Below are 23399 nucleotides of genomic sequence, written 5' to 3'. Positions count from 1 at the left end.
TTCTGTTTTACATAATGATATAAGGGGGTTATAATTTAGTTTCACTGTCAAAGGTGCTGAGGGAGCTATTTTTACCCCTAGGTATGTGATGGATGTTGATCTCCAGTCAAATTGGAATTTGTTGCGTAGGGAAATTGTTAATGGCTTGGGGAGACCTATCGGTAGGGCTTGGGTTTTGTCTTGGTTTAGTCGGTAGTGATATACCTCTCCGAATTGTCGCAGCAGCCTCATTAGGTGGGGTATAGATTGTTGGGGATTAGAGATAGCAACAAATATATCATCGGCAAAAGGCGCTAGGCTGTATGACCTGCCATGGATATGGATGCCGTGGATGTCAGGCTATGTGCGGATCTTATGTGCTAATGGCTAGAATATACAAGAGGGGTGAGAGTGGGCACCCCTTCCTGGTTCCGTTTGTTATTGCGAATGGTTGAGACAAGAACCCCCATGTGACACTCTAGCCGCTGGGGCACTATAGAGGGCCATGATACTTCTTATCATGGGAACACTTTCAGGGAAATTACATTTCTTTAACACTTCGATCATATAGGTCCAGTTTAGTCGATCGAAGGCCTTTTCGGCGTCCAGCAGAAGAAATAGGCCCTCCGTTTTTATTTAGTGTGGATACTATGTTTAAGATCCTTCTGGTATTATCAGAACCCTGGCGTCCTTTGACGAATCTGGATTGATCGTTGTGTATAAGTTTATATAGGATCGGTGCTAATCTATTGCTAAGGAGTTTTGCATATATTTTTGCATCCCCACTGAGTAAAGAGATGGGTTGTAAGTTCTTGCATTGTGTCGGTGGTTTACCTGGTTTAGGAAGGGTTGAGAAGTGCGCTACCAACATCTCTTCTGGAAGGACGCCTTTCTCGGCGCTGTGGTTAAGGACCCCTAGAAGATGTGGTGAAATGGTAGAGGAGAAGGTTTGGTAATATGCATTGGAGAGACCGTCTGGTCCTGGGGACTTGTGGGCCGGAAGATGAGAGATGGTGTTTGTTAGTTCTTCTAATGTAAAGGGGCGTTGTAAGAGGTTTGAAGCTGCAATAGTTTCATGTGTGTTGTGGGATTTGGGTCTTTTTTATTGGTGTGTGTGAATCAGGCTATTTCAGCAATCAGTGAGTCGTATTCGGCGGCCCTTGGTTTTTTAGCGCAGCTGGCATGTTTTATGAAGCTTCCTCGAATGCATGCTTTGTGAGCTAGCCAAATTTGGTCAATGGAGGAATCTGCAACGGTGTTTTCATTAAAGTAGTTAGTGAGGTCTGTGGTTATTTGTGTGACAATGTTAGGGTCTGTCAAGAGTGTATCATTTAGTCTCCACGTGCCAGTCCCTTTATTGGGGAAGGGTTCCCTTATACTCAACATAATTGGAGCATGATCAGACCATGAGATAAGCCCGATGGTGGATTCTTCTATGTTCGGTAAGTAAGTGGCTGGTACTAGGAATCGGTCTATACGGGAGTAACTGTTATGTGCAGCTGTGTGGCAGGTATAATCGACTTCTGTCAGGTGTTGAATGCGCCATGGATTTACTAAATGGTGGAAAGCTAGGGTGGTGCATATCTGTGTTGATAGGGCTTTTATTTGTTTTAATGAGTTTGCTGAGACATCGGCTGTAGCAGAGGAGTCAGCTTTGCTGTCAATTAAAAAAATTGTGTCACCTCCAATGATTACCTCCCCATATTTATACAATTCAGCCAATGCTAATATCATAACCAGAAATGCGTGTTGATTGTCATTGGGACTATATACATTGATTAGTGTATAGGGATTATTATTGATGAGACATTGTAATATTAAATAGCGCCATTTTTTATCTCCAATCTTACGTACCAGGGAGAATGCTACGTCTTTACTTATCAGAATCGAGACACTGCATTTTTTAGCTTTATAACATGTATGGAAATCATGGTCTGCCCTGCCAGGTAAAGTGTGTCTCCTGAAAAAACGCCACTAGGGCACCACTCTTTTTAGCTTCGTTGATGGCTAGTCTGCGCTTATTCGGAGAATTAAGCCATTTTGCATTCAAATATAGTATTTTAATTGTCATTAGAGGGGATACAGTTTATGCTGGTTTCTAAACATTGTTTTATGGCCCCTCTGAATTCCACCAGACAGTAGGTTGATGCTTGACTATTTTCAGCCACCTCCAGTGGTAATGTCTCATTCCGATTCGGCCAGAGGCACATATCAGGTACACTTATTGTAGTAAGGGTGGGATAAACTATGTACAGTATTCCGTTTGTCACTTTGGGTGACATGAAGCCGCTCATAGTGACGGATAATCACGGCCAGATGTGGGCCTTGGGGGTGGCCCATATCAGGATAATATGCCAACCTCACTTAGTCGAGAAACTCGGCGACAGATATGAAACATGTGAGGTGCGAGCAGTGTCTCGTCCGGTCACGGCTAACTGTAAAATGTATCAGCTTATTAGCCATAAGGGAGTGGGGGAAATTTTTGCATATTAGATAACCAATGCAGGACACAACAAAATACGACATAACAAATACATTACATCGGGTTTAGAGGCCCAACAGCAGTGCAATATCTTCGTCATCACTGCAGCTCAGTAAGCCGTTCAGGTTGGGGAAACTCCAGAGTCCATCGATTTACGCTGGGCTTGCCTGTCTGGGACCAGTCTTTGGCTAGGGATTTCAATACTGTGGTGATGGTAGTAGTCGCTTGTTTCACGACATCTGGTGGTAGTGGAATTTGCCATTCTTGGAGTATTCTTTTGCCTTCTGTTAGGTCATGGATGGGTCTGTCTACTCCATTCCGTTTCACAAACAATTTGGTGGGGAAACCTCATTGGTAGGGAATGTGAGTGTTTTTCAAGGCTTCTGTTATGGGCGTGAAAGTGTGCCTTTTAAGCAAAGTAGCTGATGATAGATCTGTAAATCTTTTTTTTTTTTGTAAACATCAGAAAATGGTATTTGATTCATAACATTTTTTATAATAATATGCCTTAATATCAGATACCCTATCATCATTTGTTAAAACTATTATTTTATAATTTCATTCTTTTTTAAAATGTATATTTAAATGTGGTGACATAGCTGCAGTCCACCTCAAATAGACTTCCATTCATACTAAATTCGTACATTCTTGAGCGCTATCGGGGGGGGGGGGGGGGGGGGCAGGGGATCTGCCATCTAGGCCGCCTCAGAAACGTCCATAACAGTCTCCCAGGGATTCCATATTCTGTAATAATCCTGTTTTTTCCCCATATTGACATACACTGCTTTTTCCATCATTTTTTGAAAATTTATCTGTACTTGTATCTCCGACCATGATGGGATTATGCTAGTTTTCCATCTCCTAGCTAGACAGATTTTTGATGCCATTAAAATCTGTATCGTCAGTCTATGAGAATAGATATTGCTGTCTGGTAAATCTAAATGAAATAGAAATGAGTAAGAGGTTAAACAAATTTTCATTCCATAGATTCTACCTATTACTAATTCCAATTTGTTTTTCACTAATTGAAGCTTTGGGCAATCCCACCATATATGTAAATGTGTACCCGTAAACATAATACATCGCCAACAAATGTCGCTTGAACCTGTTTGAAATTTAAAAAGTTTTACTGGTATCATGTACCACCGATGTAGAATCTTAATATAATTCTCATGAATAATAATATTATGTATTGTTTTTTTTGTTAATTTAAAGGCCTTTGCCCAATCTTCTTCAGTGAAATCTTTTTTTATTTCTTGTTCCAAGCTACTGATTTTATTTAATTTATTCCTAGGAGTATAGTCATATAATATTTTATTTATTTTTGAGATTAACTTATCTTTCCCCTTTATCGATACAATTTTATCAAAGAGATCTTCTTCAATACACCTATTTTTCAGGATGTTTCTTATTTTTTGGTAAGCCAGAAACTCAGATTTTAAAGGGATATTTAATTTAAATATTTCTTGAAAAGACTTTATGTTATTATCTATAAAAAAGTCTCCCATGACTTTATATCCTTCCTGTTTCCATTTACTCAAGTTTATATCACTTACATATCCCTTCAATACATCTATTGGGGCGGATACTGAGATATTGTTTTCAATTTTATATCTTTTTTTTTAGGTAGTTCATATAATTATATAGTTCTATCAAGATATTATTTTGTACTTTTAATTTCTTAAAGGCTATTTTATCCAACCAGATTAAAACAATTGAATCTATATTTTTCGATAGTCGTTCTATATTTACCCAAGACTTTTGTTCCGAGTCTTTAAACTTTGAATTAATTAAGTGCATAATCATAATTGCATCGTGTCTCATTATTATATCAGGAAAAGATACCCCTCCTTCATTTTGTCTACGGCTTAACATTTGGTGTGATGTTCTTGGCTTTTTAGATCCCCAGACAAATTTCAGGAAGGTTTCAGTATTTTTTTTGGTATCCTCATTGGGATTGATCTCATTAAGTATTCAAGTTTGGGTAATACATAATATTTAATAACACTTATTCTCCCCATCCATGACATATATAAAGGTTTCCATATAGATAATGTATTTTTTATATCCTGAAGAAGAGGTAGATAATTTATCTCAATAATTTTGTTCCAATTAAAACCCAATCTAACTCCCAAATATTCAATAAATTCAGGTAACCACTTAAATTTATACTTCTCTTTTAAAATATTGAGATCCGATTCTAAGATGTTATAATACAGAACAAGAGATTTTGACATATTAATTTTATAGTTTGAAAATAGGCTAAATTGATCAATACACAAAATTACTGCTGGGATAGATGTATTAGGTGAGGATAATGTGAGAATTACATCATCAGCATATATAGAGATCTTATATTGTGAAGCTGCAATGTTAATTCCCTGTATCTCTTTTGTTTGTCTGATCAATGCGGCCAATGGTTCTATGGTGAGAATATACAGCATTGGAGCCAATGGGCATCCTTGTCTCGTTCCATTGTTTATCATAAATCCTTTAGAATTCAATCCCCCACCACATACTTTTGCCGATGGTAATTTATATAAACTCATTATTCGGTCATAAAAAATATCTTGTATACCAAAAGTTGTTAAGACCTCCAACGTGAATTCCCAGCTAACCCTATCGAAGGCCTTTTCGGCATCTAGAGCAGCGAAGACTGCAGGATCTTTATCTCTGTTTATTTTTTGTATCAGATTCAATATTTTACGAATATTGTCACTTCCGCTCCTTTTAGGCACAAAACCTGTTTGATCTAGATGAATTAGGCTGGGTATTATATTTTTCATTCTTTCCGCTAAGATCTTAGAATATAGCTTAATGTCAATATTTATAAGAGAAATTGGACGATAATTACTAACATAGTTTGGGTCTTTACCTGGCTTAAGAATTGGAATTATATTAGTTTGCAACATTGCTCTAGGAAATTTTATCTGATTACCAATTCCATTAAATAGTTTATTTAATATTAAAAGAACCGAGCCCCCAAATCTCTTAAAAAACAATGGAGTAAACCCATCTGGGCCTGGAGCTTTTCCTGTTTTTAGTTCCTTGATATTCCTCTCTATCTCTTCGTTAGTTATGGGAGCATTTAATCCTACTAGTGCTGTACTATCCACCTTTGGGAGTTTAATCTTCTTCAGAAAATCTCTGATATCGGAAGTTGATACCTTAGGAGTATTCAAATTATATAAAGATTTATAGTATTCTTCAAAAGCATTACTAATTGATTCGGGTGATAAACATACCTTATTTCCTACGACTATTTTCTTAATTAGAGAAAGATTTTTCTTAGATTTTAATTTATTTGAGAATGCTTTCCCGACTCTATTATCTGCGTAATACCATGTTTGATTTAATTTCAAAATAGCATTTGATGTTTTAAGTTCTAATCTCTTTTTTATTTCTTTTTGGAGATCATTTATTTTTTGTATGTTATATTCTGTTACCTTCTGTTTGTTCTCTTTTTCTAATAGTGCTAAAGAAATATATAAATCCTGTAATGGTTTACCCATCTTTCTCTTTTGTCGAATCCCCATTTTGATTAGAACTCCTCTTATATAACATTTAAATGTACACCATAGAGTGCCTATATTTACCTCCCCGTTATCGTTATTTTCAAAAAAATTGTCAATTTTGATTTGCAGGAATTTAAGATTCTCTTATTTATCTCCAAGGTTTAGATTTATCTCCAAGGTTATTGGGGCATGATCTGACCAAGTAATAACTTCTATCTTAGAATTTACAAACATTCCTAAATTATAGGAATCCGTAATAAATAAATCAATTCTTGAATAAACCTTATGAACCTTAGAAAAGAAAGAGTAATCTCTTTCTCTAGGATGATGCACCCTCCATATATCATAATAATTAAATTCAGACAGGAGAGCTTGACATTTTTTAATTTTCTTCCTGTCCCCTTGGTTTTTATTGTTCATTAACTGTTTTTTTGTTCTATCTATTTTATCATCTGGGGCCACATTCATGTCTCCCGCTATTAATAATCTTCCTTTTTGTATTTTAAGAATATTTGAAAAAACCTTCCTAAATTTTTTTGGGGAGTATACATTTGGGGCATAGATATTTACTAGTGTGTACAATATGTCATTAATCTTGCAAATAATTATAATATAGCTACCTTCGGTATCCTTTTGTTCTAGTATCAGATCAAATTTTAATCATGCAGCTATCAATATGGCAACCCCTCTCTTCTTTTTTTTATCTTGTCTGGATTCAAAAACAAGTGGAAATTTTGCATATCTCCATCTTTGTTTAGCTCCCTCCTTCCAATGTGTCTCTTGTGTAAAACAAATATCTATAGTTCCATTTATTAATGAGTTATATAAGCAACCCATTTTCTGAGGTGAGTTTAAACCCTGGGAGTTTATTGAGAGCACCTTAATCGTCACAATTGACGATGGGTGCTATATTCTTATCAGAGGCGGCCCAGGCCATTACCCCTCTCCCAAACCGATAGCGCTCTTCCTTCATCCCAAACATACATACTAAAACTTTAAAACCAATTAAATCCATGCCTAGTCTATACTAAGCAATTTCCTAGCAAAAAAAAATAAGGATTCAAAACAAAGTAACAAATAAAAAAAAAGAGTTTCTCAGCTAGATACAGTTGCTGGCGCGATGAGGAGCTAAGAGCGAGTGAGGGAGCCAAAATATATTCCCGGGCATTCCCGATTCAAATGGGGACTCTCCTCAAGTAATGCAACCCATTACATGCAAAAATATTAATTCAAAACGACTTCCTCCCCCCCCCCCTTCCTGATGTACTTATATCAATAAATCTATACAATCTTCTCTATTCCTCTCTCCTCTCTTGTTCTTTATCTAATTCTTTATAAACTACTCGATATTCATAACCTCGTTTATTAATTTAAAATGAATCAATTTATTATAATTCGTTATTATTCTCTCCTACTTCAGGGAAAAAAAACAAAAAAAAACATGAATATAGAAAATAAATAAATCCCCCCCTTTTCCCTTTTTTTTTTTTTAACTCTTCTTAATTGTGAGTGCTTTATATATGTGTTAGCATATTTACAACTTTCTATTGTGAATATTCCTATATCTTGATATCTTCTTTGTCCTCCCATCTCTTTCATCAATATCTTCATTCTTATATACTTATTAATTAATGTGTCACATTTTCGGACTATATAAATATTTTCTCTAAGCAATCATTTTTGTTGTGATTTATGTCTACATGTTGTATATGTTATCAGTGCTTGTACCTATAAATTATGATTATATGTGTGTATTTCACTCTTTTTCCTTTACTTTCCTCTTCCCTTTTCCCTTCCCTTCCCTTCCACTTTTTCTTTTAATTATTATTATATCCCATATATAGGTTACAGAAAAAATTATTTCCCAGAGTGGGATCCCATTTTATACTTCTCCTCCATTGGATCCTTGGCCAAAAAAGTTCTCTATGTATTAAGTTGTAAACTTGATGGGAAGTGCCCAACTTTATGGGATATATACTTTATCAAAGCACTAGGTATATCTCTGTATCTTTAATCCATCTTATAGAGCGGTTTTGGACATAAGGATTTTCTGTTTATCTATCTGTCCAGATATTATAGGGGTATTGAATATCACTCATCTAATTCCTTGCGAGGAGGTATATTTTTTAGTACGAAAAGACTGTGTATATTATTTGTTTTAATTTCTCGGTTTCTATAGTATTCTCTTTTAATCCCATTATTCCATTATTCCATTATTCCATTATTCCATTATTTGAACCAGCTAGTACTGACGGTGCTGCATTAATTTGATGCTTGTTAGAACATAAAGAGAGCAGTAATAATATTATATTCTTAAAGCCTCCCCTAACAGACCCACTTGTTCCGTAAGTTTTTATTCAACTGCGGGTACTGCCTAGTGCTCTAATAGCCCGATCTGGGCGAATTTTCGCCTTTCCATACCACTGCCATTATCAGTCTCTCCCCTGGTCCTATGTCTCCTTCTCCCTATTTTTTTTTCTTCCCCCTTCCTTTTTTCCCTCTTTACTTGGTCTTCCATCTCTGATCAACTTCTCTCTTGTTCTTCATCCATTACTTGTATTGATCTCGATATTTTAATCCTCCATCAGAGTTCCGTATATTTCATTCCTTGTTTTTCTTTATTAAATCTGGATTTATTTTAGATTTCGAGTTCGTCCTATATGTTAATCTTGAATTATAATTTACATAACAATACAGAAAAAAATAATTTCCAATATGGATTCCCAATTTGTCTAACTCCTCTGATGGATCCTTAGCCACAATTGTTTTTTCCTTATATAAAATAAGAAGCTTGGTGGGGAACCCCCATCTGTATGGGATATTATGATTTCTCAATGTAGTGGTCATATCCCTAAATCGTTTACGGTTATTCCTGGTGGCTTGTGACAGGTCCGGAAATATTACTATATCCATATATTTTCCTTCTTGAAGTTTTTTATATCGGACTTTTCTCATCAGGGAGTCTTTAAGTGCACAGTTCAGGAATCGTGCTATGACATCTCTTGGTTCAGTTATTTTTATATTAGGAGGTTTTTGAATTCTATGTATTCGCTCAAATGGTGCATCTCCAATCTCATGAGTTTCCATAAATTAAGCCATGTATTCTTTTAAATAGTCCTCCATTTTATCTGGTTTAATTTCTTCCAGGACTCCTCTGAATCTCAGATTATTCCTTCTTGATATATCTTCAATGTCCATGGTCCTAATTTCTAATACACTCACTTGTTCTTTTAGTATATTATTTTGTGTTTGAAGGAAGTGTATTTCTTGACGTGTTTCTTTAATATATTCATCTTGTTCGCTCACTTTCTGCTTTAATTCAGTTACTTCAGACTTTAATTCAAGCATAAATGCTTTGGAATCATTACTAATTTTTCCATAAAGATTATCTAGAGCTTCCACCAAGCTTTCTTGAGATACCATTTTGGATTTGTCATTATTCTGCTTATCTGGCTGTCCAGAAGGAAGAATTCAATAACTCATGTTGATCTGGAGATATTGAGCCTCTTTGATCTTTCCGTAGAGAGGAATAGTTATTTTTGGTGAGAAGAGAGTATTTGTATTAGTTGTTTTAATTTTCTCTGTTTCCAGAGATTTCTCTTTTTTTGGACCCATTTTCAGGATTTTTTTTTTTATTTATTTATACTCCAAAGTGATGATCAAAAGGAGAGAAGGGTACTTCTTAGGGCTATTAGTTCTAATTAGTGCTGATGCAGATAATACATAGGCTGTAGTATGAAATTATATCATGAAATATTCTGTCAGCGTCTCAGTTATCCTGTACTTAAGTTATATAATACTTAAGAACTTTATGCTCTTTTTAATAAAACTAATTTGCTGATTAATCCAGTTATTTCTGGGTCTATCCAGAGAGGCTTTGTACTAGTTAATGCAGCCAGGTCTGAATGGTAAACGGGTACTGATTAGGGCATAGTATTATTACATTGCAACAGGTAATGGCAGTTAATGGCAGTTAATGTCAGTACAGTATACTTGCGACCTCCTTTGCCAGCCCCGGTTATTCTTTGTATACTGCCTGTTCTTGCGCTGGTGCTGCTCGTGCAGCCCAGACTTCTGGTGGCCTGCCAGTGAACCGCTCTATTCGGCTAGTTGGTGTTCCATGCTGCCGCCATTGCCGACCGCTCCCCTGTTCCGAAATCTCCGTCTCGCTCTCCCTCGCTCTTCCGTCCTCCTCGCGCACCCGCAACGTCACTCCGTTGGCTACGTCATCAAGCTCCAATCTAGGTCTGTAAATATGTTAATGCTTTGGTAGGGTTCAGGCCACTGTTTCAATGTTCTGGAAGGTTACATAAGTCGGTCCTTGATAGTGTAGAAATGGACCCTGGTGATCACATCTCTCGTTAAGTACGGCGGTAGGTGCTTGGGCTTGGGGAGTTTATGCGTTCTGTCTTATGTCAAGTCCAGGTTGTTTAAGGATGGTATGAGTGTTTTGAACAGGTCCTGTACATACCTAGGTAGGTCTGAGTTTGTTATTGACTCAGGAATTCCCCGTATGCGGACATTATTCCATCTGCTTCTGTCTTCGTGATCTGCTACTCTTTCTTCCAGGAATTTTAATTTTTGTTTTAACAAGGAGTAGGCCTCAGCTACGGAGTAGTGAGCATCTACTAGCTCATCCGTGCGGTCCTCCAGGCGTGCAGTCCGTTCGCCGATGCTGTGTATGACAGCTTTTATCCCAGCTGTCATTTGTTGGAGGTCTGCTTTAAAGGAACCCGGCAGTTCTTGCATTAATTTCCTCACTGAGAGCTCTGTTGCTGGGTTGAAGCGATCGGTGTGGTCTAGCCTACTGTCTCTGCGTCGGCGGGGAGTTAGGCCTGTCTGCGCCATTTTGATCCCCCTGTTCCGAAGATTGTTGTCTTTCGAAGTGTGAGTTCAGGGTTTTTTGTTTAAGTTTTTTGGTCATTTTTGCTGCCATGTCATTGTGCAGTATTACCCCTCGGCAGATGGGGTATATTGGTCAGTTATTTAGGCTGTAACACGCTGTGTATGCCGTTTCTCGGGAGAGCTCTCGTCCTACACGTCTGCTCTCATGCGCTGCTAGGACACTCCCCCCAATAACAGTTATAATTAAAATGTTCTTGAGCATTAGTAAAATATGAAAATAAGTACATTGTAGCAGAAGCTAACAGAAGAAAATGGTTTGGGGGAAATAAATGCATTACAGTTAACAAGAATGTCATAAGAATAAAAATATTGTTGTAAAATCTTGATGTTACTAAAGGAAGAGCATTTGGACAAATAAATTGCAACTTACCGTAAATAGTATTGTCAAAAATCAGGAAAACAACAAATAATTATTTTCTATTAGGTACTTATACCTTACATGCACTGCAGGGCACCTATAAACTAGCTAGTGCACGTGGTTAATGTAAAAATGTCTACATGGACACTTTTTATAAATGTGTTGAATTCTTATGTTTTCTTAATTGAGAAATTATGTGCGCACTATAAGAGAGGGAAATCACACAATTGATGTCAGCAAGACACAAAACAGATTACCTGTCTGTTGGTGCGGACCGCACTTATTTTTCACTGAGAGAAAATATGGTAATTTAGCTATGTAATGTATACTTAATCCCTCCCTCTGACCCTTGCGCATGACTTCACACACAGGATAGAGGAGGGATTATGCGCACTACACTATTTGTGGCTTTGTGTCACTGATGCTGCTTCAAGTTTATCTGACACATGCAGGATTTTTGGCTACACAGGCAAAGATGCATTTTGTTGCCTCTCCCCCCCCCCCCCCCCGCTTTTCACAAACAAATGCATCTTCACCTGTGTGTCCCTTAATCTACCTCTTGAATTTCTTACCACCTTTTGTTTTTCTTATCCTCATTTTTGAATGTCTTACCCCTTTGAATATATCCTGTCCCTCATTTTTTGCATTTTGCATCTTTTACACAATCCTTTATGTATATTTTACTCTCCTCAGTCCCTTTGAGTGTCTCTCTCTATCCCAGCCACTTTGTGTATCTCTCTACCTCAGCCCCTTTGTGTGTATTTTCCTTCTCTAGCTTGTTTGTGTGTATCTTTCTCCCCTTCCCCAGCGCATCTGTGTGTCTCTTTACTTCTTCTTGACCCTTTCTTCTTGACCCTCTTTCTCGGTTCTTTGACAAAACACAGTTGTAATCAGTGATCTGGGTTACAAATGATCACAACTGCTGCCACCATACTGTGGTACTGAGAAGATTACATCAGGTAGCGCTGTTCATGCATCAGGGCTTGTGGTAAAGACCTGTTAGAGACTGGCCATGCGTAACTGTATTCTGAGACAGCAAAACACGCATACTAAATTGCTCTGAAAGTAAGGATATCCTGTATTAATTTCAAAGGAGAGATTAATAATTCATCATATGTTCAATTCCCGAGTGCTGTGTAATTTTTTAGGGCAATAAAATAGCAAACATTTCCCATTGGCAGCAAGAGTTCTTATCAATCATGTTATTTTAAAACTATTGCAACTGTAGTGCAATTCAAGACTTAATTGCAAAATTTAAGACAAAATAGTTTTTTTTTTTTTAACTCTACTATAGTCACAGCTTGATTGTTTTAGCCTGAATTTAGAATTTTGGTTTTTAATTAATTATAATTTACTGTTTAGTGAAAAAAAAAACTATAATGTAACCTGGAAGTAGTTATAACCACTGAGGGTGAAAATTGACATGTGGTATATGTTTTAAATTCTAAAAATATTTAAATGAACAATTAACACTAGTATTTTTAATGTATATTTGCTACAATTCATTGTATCATATTTTGTTTAAAGGCATACCGTTCCCGTGATGAAGCTCAAACACAATATTCGCAATGTCTAATAGACAAAGACAAATATAGGAAACAAATACGAGAGTTGGAGGAGAGGAACGATGAACTTAGAATTGAGATGGTCCGGAAGGAAGCACGGATTGTGAACTTAGAGTGCAAGCTTAGAAGATTGTCTAAGGATGGAGTTTTTCTAGATCAGGTACATTTGTTTGTCGGATTAGTTCATAGTCAAATATCAGGAACCAAACAAAATACCACTAAGATTAGACAAATTCTGCCAGGAATGGCATTTCTCATATTTACTAAAGACAAATCCAGTCTGAATTTGGTCACTGCAACCAGATCTGTACCAATCAGCCAGATGCATTCAGTGTCCAGATTAAAATCTGTGCTTTTTCATCTGAAACCTATACAGTAAGTGTAGGATTCGGCATATTCAAGCATCAGCTATTTAACAAACTTCGCAACTTAATGCATCTGGCTGATGCACGTTTGCAGATTATTGTTTGCTTGCTTTTTGCAATGCTAGCAGCCAGTGGGTAAATAGTTTTAAAAACTCTCAAAAGCATGGGGGTTAATCATTGGTGGCTGGCCATCCCTTGCAAGCAAGCTGATGCATTAAAGTAAAAAAACCAACAACCTATGGGAGTCAATATGACCCCCATTTTACTATTGGGGGGGAGGTGTTAACCTATGTTCCCATCTGCCAGGTGCAAATCTACTAAACTTTAAAAACTAGTAAACTGGTGGGGGCTCTAATTTTAATATGGGGGAACTAGTGTCTCACTGCAGCTTCCACCCATGGTTGTCATGTGGGGTGTACTAATAAAATATATAAGAAGGATGCACATACCATTCTCTAACCCCCAAATGTTATGTGTCATTAACATGTTGTGTTCCACATAGACATGCATGTATACTTTTTAGGCATTGTCAAATCAGACATTTTGCTCATGTGTATATTTGCTGTTATTAATTTTGCTACAGAGCTTATTTGTCCTTTGTTTGCCTTAATTAATTAATCATGAATTGTTAGCATTAGTTTGGTAATAATACTTCTACGTGTCTTCAACTCAAGAGAGGTATTTGTTGTGTTAGCTTTGCTCAAACAATAGGTGCATTCCAGTTAATTGCTGAAAATAGTTAAAGGATCACTATAGGCACCCAGACCACTTCAGCTCAATGAAGTGGTATGGGTGCCAGGTCGCCCTAGTTTTAACCCTGCAGCTGTAAACATAGCAGTATCAGAGAAACTGCTATGTTTACATTGAGGGTTAATCCAGCTTCCGTGATTCTCAATGCAAAAATTGAGTAATACTTTCCTATGGGCGGTTTGAATGCTCATGTGGCTCTGGCCTGGCGCTGGATTAAGGTAAGTGACTGAAGGGGTTTTCACCCCTTACAGTCCAGCGGGAAGGGGGCCGTGAGGGGGGGTACCTAAAAATAATATAGTGCCAGGAAAACAGGCTTGTTTTCCTGGCACTATAGTACTCCTTTAATTGTTGGAAAAGTGTTTTCTGTAATTTAACAAGTCCCTTTAGGTCTTCAATTTACTAAATGAACAAAGGTTCCATTAATGTGTTAACAACTTTTCTCTGAAATAATTAATCCCTTAAAGGGATGTTTATGTCACCAGGACCACTAAAGCTTAATGTAGTGGTTGTGGTTCTATAGCATTTCCCTGTAGCCTTAGCACTTTAAACACTGCCTTATTAGATAAAAAAACTTTTACCAATATTAACTCTGTGAAAAATATATTGGTATTATTTGATGGAATAAGGGAATGCTAGATGGTGATAGCTACTTAGACCGTCACAGTACTGTTTTTGCCCCTTGGACTTTTAACTGGAACAGATTCAAACATGTGGTGGCGGCCATCTTAAATTGTCCAGCAACTGTTTTGGGCATGGGACCATGTGCACGGTGGGGCAAAAATAGGACTTCCAGGAAATTCCTGAACCCCTGAACAGTTCTGGGTGATTTTTGGATATGTTGTTCACCCAGATCGGGGCTATCAGGGGATGTGCAAATATGTTGTATTTTGGGGTACTTTCTGGGAATTGTAAAAATATATGTTTTTTTCTGCTTAGAGTTAAATGAGTTAGTCCATTGTCTTCGTCAATTATATCACAGGCAGAGGGGAGGGATTGTGGACACTGTATGGGAGTGACTGAATGTAAAACTATGTTTTTATTGGCTTGTTGTTCCTGTGCCGCACAAGGTCCACCTTGTGGGGAAAACTGTATAAAAGACCAAGCTGCTCAATAAACCCTCAGATCTGCTGTTCCTGTTTGACCCTCAACACGTAGTCTTGTCTCGTGATTGGAAGGGGAACTGCTATAATCACACTGGGGATTGCTATACTTTGTATACTCCCCTGGGCTCAAATCACTTAGCTCTTTTAAGAGCTGTTCCTGTTACGCTCTCCTGGAGGAGAGGTCTCTCCCACACGGTCCTGGATGTCAGAGGTTGATGCAGGGTGGAAGGAAGAAGGCGAACTTCCAGTTAAGCTACGGTGGTTGTGGTGTCCGGTGCGGTGCTTATAGTCCTCAGCGTCAGCTAGGAAGCATCCGTCAATGGAGATACCCAGTCGGGGTGCCAGGTGATCCGTTACACAAGTCAATAATCTCATGATAGATTATAAAGTACCAAAATTGAAATTTAAATAGTAATATAGGCTGAAAAAAAGTCTATCAAGTTTAGCCTTTCACACATCTCTATGTCCACTGTTTTTCCAAAAGGAAGCTTTCAGTATTGTCACTAAAAGGGGAAATATTTTTCTTGAGGCCAAAATTATTTTTGGTTTACATCAAGAAGCATCGCTTAAAAGAACATTGCTTAAAGTGACACTATAGACAACATAACCACTACAGTGGTCCATAGTGGCAACGGTGCCTTGAATTCCTGGGTGCCATCCACTGGTAATCTGTCAAATAATTTACAATACTCAGAGACGGCCTTAGGGTGTGTGAGCTGTGTGCCATGACAACAGGGTGCCAGGCTGCCACACAGCTTACTCAGTTCAAGGACAGCACTGTCAGTTTTGGGGCAGAGGAGTTGAGCAGCTGAGGAGTCCTGAGACATAAACCGCATGAGGGCGCTGTACTGACAAGTACTCCCTTAAAATGCGTCTGTCTTATGGGGTATCCTGCCAGCTTCAGAGACAGCTGACAGCAGGCCAGTGGGCTGCAATGGGAGACCTGGGAGCTTGTATCAAGGGAGTGTTTATCGCTCCTTGGAGACTATCATAGCATTTATGTCCTAATTCTTCACTAGTGCATGCCCAGGGAGCACAGCACTCAACAATAAAAGGCATAATGGTGGTTCATTCAATCATCATGAAGGGCAATATTTCGACACACTAATTTTCTTTCTCAAGCCATTCCATCTATTAATTTTATAACTGACATTTGCACCTTTTCCAGCTCCATAATAACCTTGTTTAGAACAGGTGCCTACAAGTGCAAAGCATATTGAAGATCCCCATCTTATTTCTTCTCATTTATGAAGTGGCAAAAATAGGTTTTCATCACATGAATTAATTCCATGTTTAAGCATGACAATATATATATATATATATATATATATATTGTCATGCTTAAACATAGAATTAATTCATGTGATGAAAACCTATTTTTATATATATATATATATATATATATATATATATATATATATATATATATATATATATATATAAAAATACAAGTAATGTTGCACTCACTGTGGTTAATATTCAATGCCGGGTGCTTGTCTGGCAAAAATATAAAGAAAAAGTAGATAGCACTCCACGGACTCACTTTGTTTAAAAGTAAAATTTAACTTTTAATGCTCCAGGTTAAAAAATCGACGTTTTAGTCTGACCAATCAGACTTTCATCAGGACAAGGTGCTGATGAAAGTCTGATTGGTCAGACTGAAACGTCGATTTTTTAACCTGGAGCATTAAAAGTTAAATTTTACTTTTAAACAAAGTGAGTCCGTGGAGTGCTATCTACTTTTTCTTTATATATATATATATATATATATATATATATATATATATATATATATATATATATATATATATATAAATATATAAATGTGTATGCAGTGGTGTATCCTGGTTTTGTGCTGCCCTAGGCAGGACAAAACTCAGGCGCCCCCAACCTCCACCCCCCACGTGACCCCCACCTAACCCTTCCCTCCGCCCCACCTTCTAAATACACACACACATTCACTGACAGATACGCATACACTAGCTAACAGAAACACACACACACTTACTGACACACACAGACACACACTCACTCACTAGCAGACACACACACTCACGACACACACACTCACACACACAAACACTCACTCACTAGCAGACACACACTAACAGACACACACACTCACTAACAGACACACACTCACACACTCACATGCAAACACACACTCTTTCCTCTGAGCTGTCTGCTCAGCTCCCTCGCGTGCCTCAGAGTGAGACTGGGAGCCGGAATATGACATCATATTCTGGCTCCCAGCCTCACTCTGTGGCGCACGAGGGAGCTGAGCAGACTGCTCAGAGGAAGAGCTCCCTCGCCAGCCGCCCGCCCAGCATGTCAGTTAGCCGCAAGGCTAACAAGACATTTGCCCTGGGCATTTGGGGGAGACATTTTTTTGCCGCCCCATGGAAAATGCCGCCCAAGGCAAATGCCTTGTTTGCCTTGCGGCTAAAACATCCCTGTATATATGTATATATATGTATTATAAATGTATGTATCCTGCATTTCTCTAGATGCACATACAAAGAAACATATACAAAATAGATCTGCTGATTGTAATTTTTCATTGCCTCATCCTCTGAAATATCTTAGGTCTAATGTCTTTAATCTATTTTTGGCTTTTGCTTTTTTTTTTTTCAGACTTTACCGAGAAATTTAAAAAACACAAAATCGCTGGGCTCAATCAATAGTTGCCAAGAAGGTGAAGACTCTTCAGACTCAGAAGAATCACCAAGTAATAGTCTATTTTTCAATGCGGGTCCATTAAATCAAAAGAGAAGAATGAACCTGAAGGGCATTCCACAAGTGCGTAAAAAAATATTTATATATTTGCTTGCTACAAAAGTAGGTTACTTAAAATATTCTATTGTACGTGAACAATCAAATCAAAAATACAAAAGTGCAATGGTGTGTAGGTGCTTCCAACTAGAGATGAAACCAATAGGTGTAATATAAATGTATTCCCTAGCACTTAAAAATACAGACAAATAGATTTAAAAAAAAAAAATACTACACCAGATGAATGCACACATAAATACTTAAGAATGTAGATAAAATACATTTGCATATGGCTCTATATAAAAGGCTCCAGGGTGCCTTAGAAAAGCTAACACGACATCCTTGAAGGAGAATGGCAGGAGACTTCCATAAGGTATATACATAAACTGTATTCAATAGTAAAAGTAAAGGGACAAATGCGCACTGACAAAATATATAAAAACACATTTCAACTCCTCCTGGAGTCTTCCTCAGTTCTGTGGTGGCCTTTCCGTGATCCAAATATATACAGTCTTAATCATGATTCAAGCCGGCACAACTGCACCTAATCCTTTTTCCAGTGTAACACATATGCGTTATAGAGCCGCATCCAGAAAACGTTTTATCACATGATGCTGTCACAGTTCCTGGTTCATAATGCCAGGAGAGTGAGGGCAGATAGTAAAGAATTTTATCTTGAGTAAGGCAAATAGTCCTCCTAAAATGACAATACAAACTTCATATAAATAAATAAAAATTGTGACCACAGTACAACCCAAACCTACATAAAAAAGGATTAAATAAAAACAACATCCCAAAAGACAAGCATAGTTAATGTGACCATGAGTATATCGATATACGCAATGGTTTATGCAATAATCGTGATGAGGCTAAACTTAAAGAAACAGTATATAAAAATATTTTATTATGAAAGAATAGGAAATATATATATTTTTTACACTAGTAAAAAAATACAAAATATACATATCAAAATGAGATGTAAAAAATATATAAAACCCATTTTAATTATTTATTTTAAAAACAAATTGATTAATTCAAAATCTAAGTATAGCCCTTTGGGGGCTAGAGGATCTAGAGTAAAAATCAATTTGCTTAAAATTTTACATAATTCTTTAAAGTTGTTTACAGGAGAGAAAAAGGAAACCTAGTATGAATAATAATTCTGTGCCCTTTAAATCAGGTACTTTTTCTCCGAGTTGGAAACAGGCTGAGACTGGTAAAAAAAAAATATATATTCATCCTACATTTTCATTTGAACATCCTAAAAGATTTAAAACTCTACCTATGAAATCTCCAGGAAATTTTGATCATGGTTTGGATTTGTCTTTGCCCTCTGGTTCTTCATCTTTTCTAGACCGGAACCCTTCTCTGGCCCACAGAACCTCTCTAAAAAGGGTGTGGGAATGGGGAGAAGCGGAATCCGAGCCGGGCGTCCTCTTAGAGCGGAGAAAGAGGGGAAATACGAACCCATAGGAGTGTTTAATTTAGCAAACAAGACCCTTACCAAAGAATAAGTTAGTGTTCTAAATAGGGGCTTGTGGCGAACTAGCCATCAACAGCTTGCTAGCCTTCTGCCCCAGGATTATGGGCCTGCTAAAATACTATTAAAAGACATTGGTTTGTGGGATTCCCTTGGACTGTTCGGGAACCGAACCAACACACGAACTGCGGACCACCTCTGAGCTTATTGACTCTTGTTAATCTCTCCAGACACTACAATCAGTGTGGGTCCTAATTGTGCAGCTGGGTGGTCGCCATTCGTATGCACATTGGCGGCCATCTTGTTGGCAGCCATCTTGTTCGCGAGAATGCAGGCAGTGGTGTTTGTGCGTTGACCGTGTGGAACTAAAATTAGACACTGAAACTACCGAACACCGCTGAACTTTGATGAACGCCTGCTGCTTCCCCACATATATCAGAAGAGCGCCATTCAGAACGTTTGTTCGTATGAACCATACGAACAAATGCTACCAATCAGCCAGAGTGTGCGTTAGGTATTTCGTTCAAATGGAACTCCCGAAGTTGACCGGCCAAAAGCACAAAATGCCCTGGAACTGTTTTGGGCATAGGACAATGTGTGTGGCCGGTCAGAACTTTCACACGGTGGCGTTTGACTCTGTTTGTGGGATCTGAGCGCTCTTTGGATATGTTGGGCGCTCAGATCCAGGCTATCCGGGGATGTATAGAAAATATTTTTATGGTTTTTCATATTTGTTACTGTTTTTGCTCACAATGACAATGCATTTTGTGGACATATTGTGGGTGTGTTAATGGGTGTGCTTTGGGGAGGGTCTACTGTACCAGATTCTGTATAAATGTGAGCCATTTGGCTGGGAATAAACAGTTCTTCTTCACCTTTCACTAAGCTTCAGCTCGTGTTTGGTTGATACTGCGGTTACTTTAGCAATAACCATAATCACTATTCAGCAGCTATAATCACTCTGGAGCTATCACAACTAGGAAGGAGCGACCACAGGCAGTAGAAACCCATCTTCAGGAGTGTATAGCACCACAGGGCTTAAAATTTGTTCCCATATGTTTTAATGATACTTTTAAGACGTGGATTGATCTTCATAAATTCATCCACCCTCAAGATACACAGCCCAGTACTTTTATCCATATGAAACTTAAAAAATAAGCCCAAATTCTTTCCCAAAAATGAAATAAGTGGGGCTATAAAATTATTTGAGTCTTTGGTTATTGATGAGATTTTAAAAATCACGCCCAAAACTAGAGGGAATAAGAATGTCAATTGAAATTATCCCCATAGGAAGGCCCTAGATGAACTAAAAAAATTTGATAGTTTGGTCATAACACCGGCGAATAAACGGAGAGCAGTTGTAATAAAAAATAAAGTAAACTATATCAGTGAAATTTATAGACAGTTAGAAGACCCAGTCACTAAAAGAAATTAGACAAAGATCAATCTAAAGATTTTTTTAATTATTATAAATTTTTTATAGACAAAGGTAAACATTTTGATATGTTTAGTTCTGATGAGTATCAATATTTAAATGTATCTATTTTTAATGCTCCTGTTTTTAATATCCTTCCCAAGATCCTAAGATCCCTCCCGGGAGACCGATAGTAGCCAGGGTGGATTTTCTAGATAAGTTGCTTGTCCGAATACATTGATAGCCTACTAAACCCTCTTGTTGTGTCTCAACCCACTTACCTCAAAGACTCCACCCAACTTATTCAAGAGTTATTGGAGGTCCTCTGGGGGGAAGATTGTTCCCTGATAACCTGTGATGTTGGTAGCCTCTACACCATTATTTCCCACCAGTTAGGTTGTGAGGCAGTGGGACATTTTCTCCAACAGAGCAGTTTCTCGTATACTCAAATTCATTTTATTTTGGAGGCTACCAGATGTATTTTATGTCATTATTATTTATGGTTAATGGATTACTATTTTTGGCAATTAGTCGGTACCACGATTGGGACTAGGTTTGCACCAAGCTATGCAAATCTTTTTATGTACCACTGAGAGGAATCTTTTCTTTCAGGTGACCTTAGATGTATGGGGATCTGGTCCACTATCGCAGATACATTGACAATATATTTTTTATTTGGAAAGGTATATTTTGGAAAACTATCTCTTGATAGTTTTTAAATATTTGTAAATCAAAACCAGAGGAATATTGTTGTTACTAGCGAGTGTAGTAGTACCACGGTCCATTTGTTTATATTTGGAATTGTATATTAAGGATTGTGGCATTAGGACTTTTCTTTAAAAAGGTCAATGTGAACAGCTTTATAGGAACTAATAGCTGTCACTATGGACTTTAGTTACACAACATTACCAAGGGTAAATTTGCCCACCCAGAATCCTTTGCAGTTGTAACATCGCTGCAGATTTGGTATTTCTGTTTGAAAAGCAAGTCTTATGGCTTGACTGGTGTGCAGATTTTTTTGTTTAATATTGTATTAACTATCCACAGACTTCAGGTGGAAGGGGTTTTCAATTACACTTTTCCCCCACCAAAACCTATTTGGGTTTTTCTTCCCAAGCACTACCAAGCCTCAATAAGCAAACCAGTAACCAACCTCATGCTGACGAGTTGCATTAACAACGAAACAGCTGTCCATGAGTAGTTCACTGGTTTTGCATCTTTTCCTAAATTGTGTTTCAAGTTGTTGTATACAGCAAACACAGATTAAAAGGAATCCATGTTTAAAATGGAATGAGGCAAAAATGTGATTCTTTGTTAAACTAATTTGCATATATCCACCCATAATCCTTTGCGGTTGTAACATCGCCGCAGATTTGGGATTTCTGTGGGAAAAGCAAGTCTTATGGCTTGACTGGTGTGCAGATTTTTTGTTGACCGTATAAACTATATATATATATATAACACAGAACCTTCCTGCACTCACGCTTAAAAGTCCCTTTAGAGGTCGGGTGCTAGCATGCCATGGCTAGTATTATCCATTTGTCCAAAGTATGCAGCAGCACTCAAAGGAATACGTGTCCAAAATGTATTGATACAAAAATGTAAAAGACGATCAACGTTTCAGTCCTGCATAGAGGACTTTCATCAGGATCAAACACAAACATAATAGACACTTTCATTACATATATACACAATATTATCAGCTAAATTGACTTACCCCCAGGTGAAAAAAATATCTGACCGGCGTTCCCAGTGCGCATGTGCGAGCAAGCTCCGCCCCCTTAGTGACGTCACCGCATGATGACGTATAGATTGTCTCCATGGCAACGCGTGTAACTATAATATCGCCATCGAGACAAAATAGACAGAAAGGAAAGCAAGCCGTAAAAAATAAATAGTATGCTGGATCAAAGCCATAATGCAGTGATCGAGTGGACAAATAGAATAGAAGAGTCATATGTAACAATGACATAAGTGTTAAAATATGAATAGTGAGGTGAATCACTAACAATATTATTTTAGGCATATAAGTGATGCACATTTAAAGAGACAATATAGAAGATCTGTGCTTAATCACCATTGATATCAATGGCAATATTCTTCTCAACCATAACTATAAAAGTGAACTGTGCTGATAGTGCTGATGAAGTGCTAATAGTGATTAATATCAAGTACAAAGGAAAAAGTGCAAAAAGTGCCAACATGCTTGAAGTTTAACAGTCAGTCTCTAGCCCTAAACAAATTATGGCTGTATATAGCAGCCCAAATGCATAAAGAGTATTAAAATATGCCACAAAATATGTATACCACTATACAAACATACATCTAACAAACACATACAGAGTACATATACTAAAAAATCCTGGACATACTGATGCCATCAAAGAGATATTGTACTATCAAATATATAGTGGCCAATAGGCTATACTTCTCTTATACTGAGTAATATATATGAAGGTTAACATCCTCCAAAAAGAGTGGCTTTATACCATCCTATTAAACATATTATGTTAATCTCTAGGGCAGTGTATCATATGACCGGGATTAATAAACCTAAAATATTTCAAGGAGGAGCATATTACATAACTGTATCAAATATAAATCTAAAGCGCACATAGAATGCAATGCAGAGAAAAAAGTCAATCTCAAAGAATACTTATATAAAGGAATGAAGGGAGATAGTCTCATTTAAGTCCTTTGGGGACACAGTA

The 23399-nt window shown here is 37.5% G+C and overlaps 1 protein-coding gene across 1 annotated transcript in view; it reads left to right on the top strand.

Annotated features, from left to right (window-relative positions):
* CARD11 (caspase recruitment domain family member 11) overlaps nt 1–23399 on the top strand; it is a 1037045-nt gene that overhangs the window by 388552 nt on the left and 625094 nt on the right. The window contains exons 8-9 of the mRNA XM_063430219.1: nt 12767–12964; nt 17657–17821. Coding sequence (XP_063286289.1) covers nt 12767–12964; nt 17657–17821 — 363 coding nt within the window. The remainder of the gene's footprint in view (nt 1–12766; nt 12965–17656; nt 17822–23399) is intronic.

This window comes from Pelobates fuscus, chromosome 8, assembly GCF_036172605.1.
Source record: "Pelobates fuscus isolate aPelFus1 chromosome 8, aPelFus1.pri, whole genome shotgun sequence".
Classification (NCBI taxonomy): domain Eukaryota; kingdom Metazoa; phylum Chordata; class Amphibia; order Anura; family Pelobatidae; genus Pelobates; species Pelobates fuscus.
This window is presented reverse-complemented; position numbering and strand designations above follow the sequence as displayed.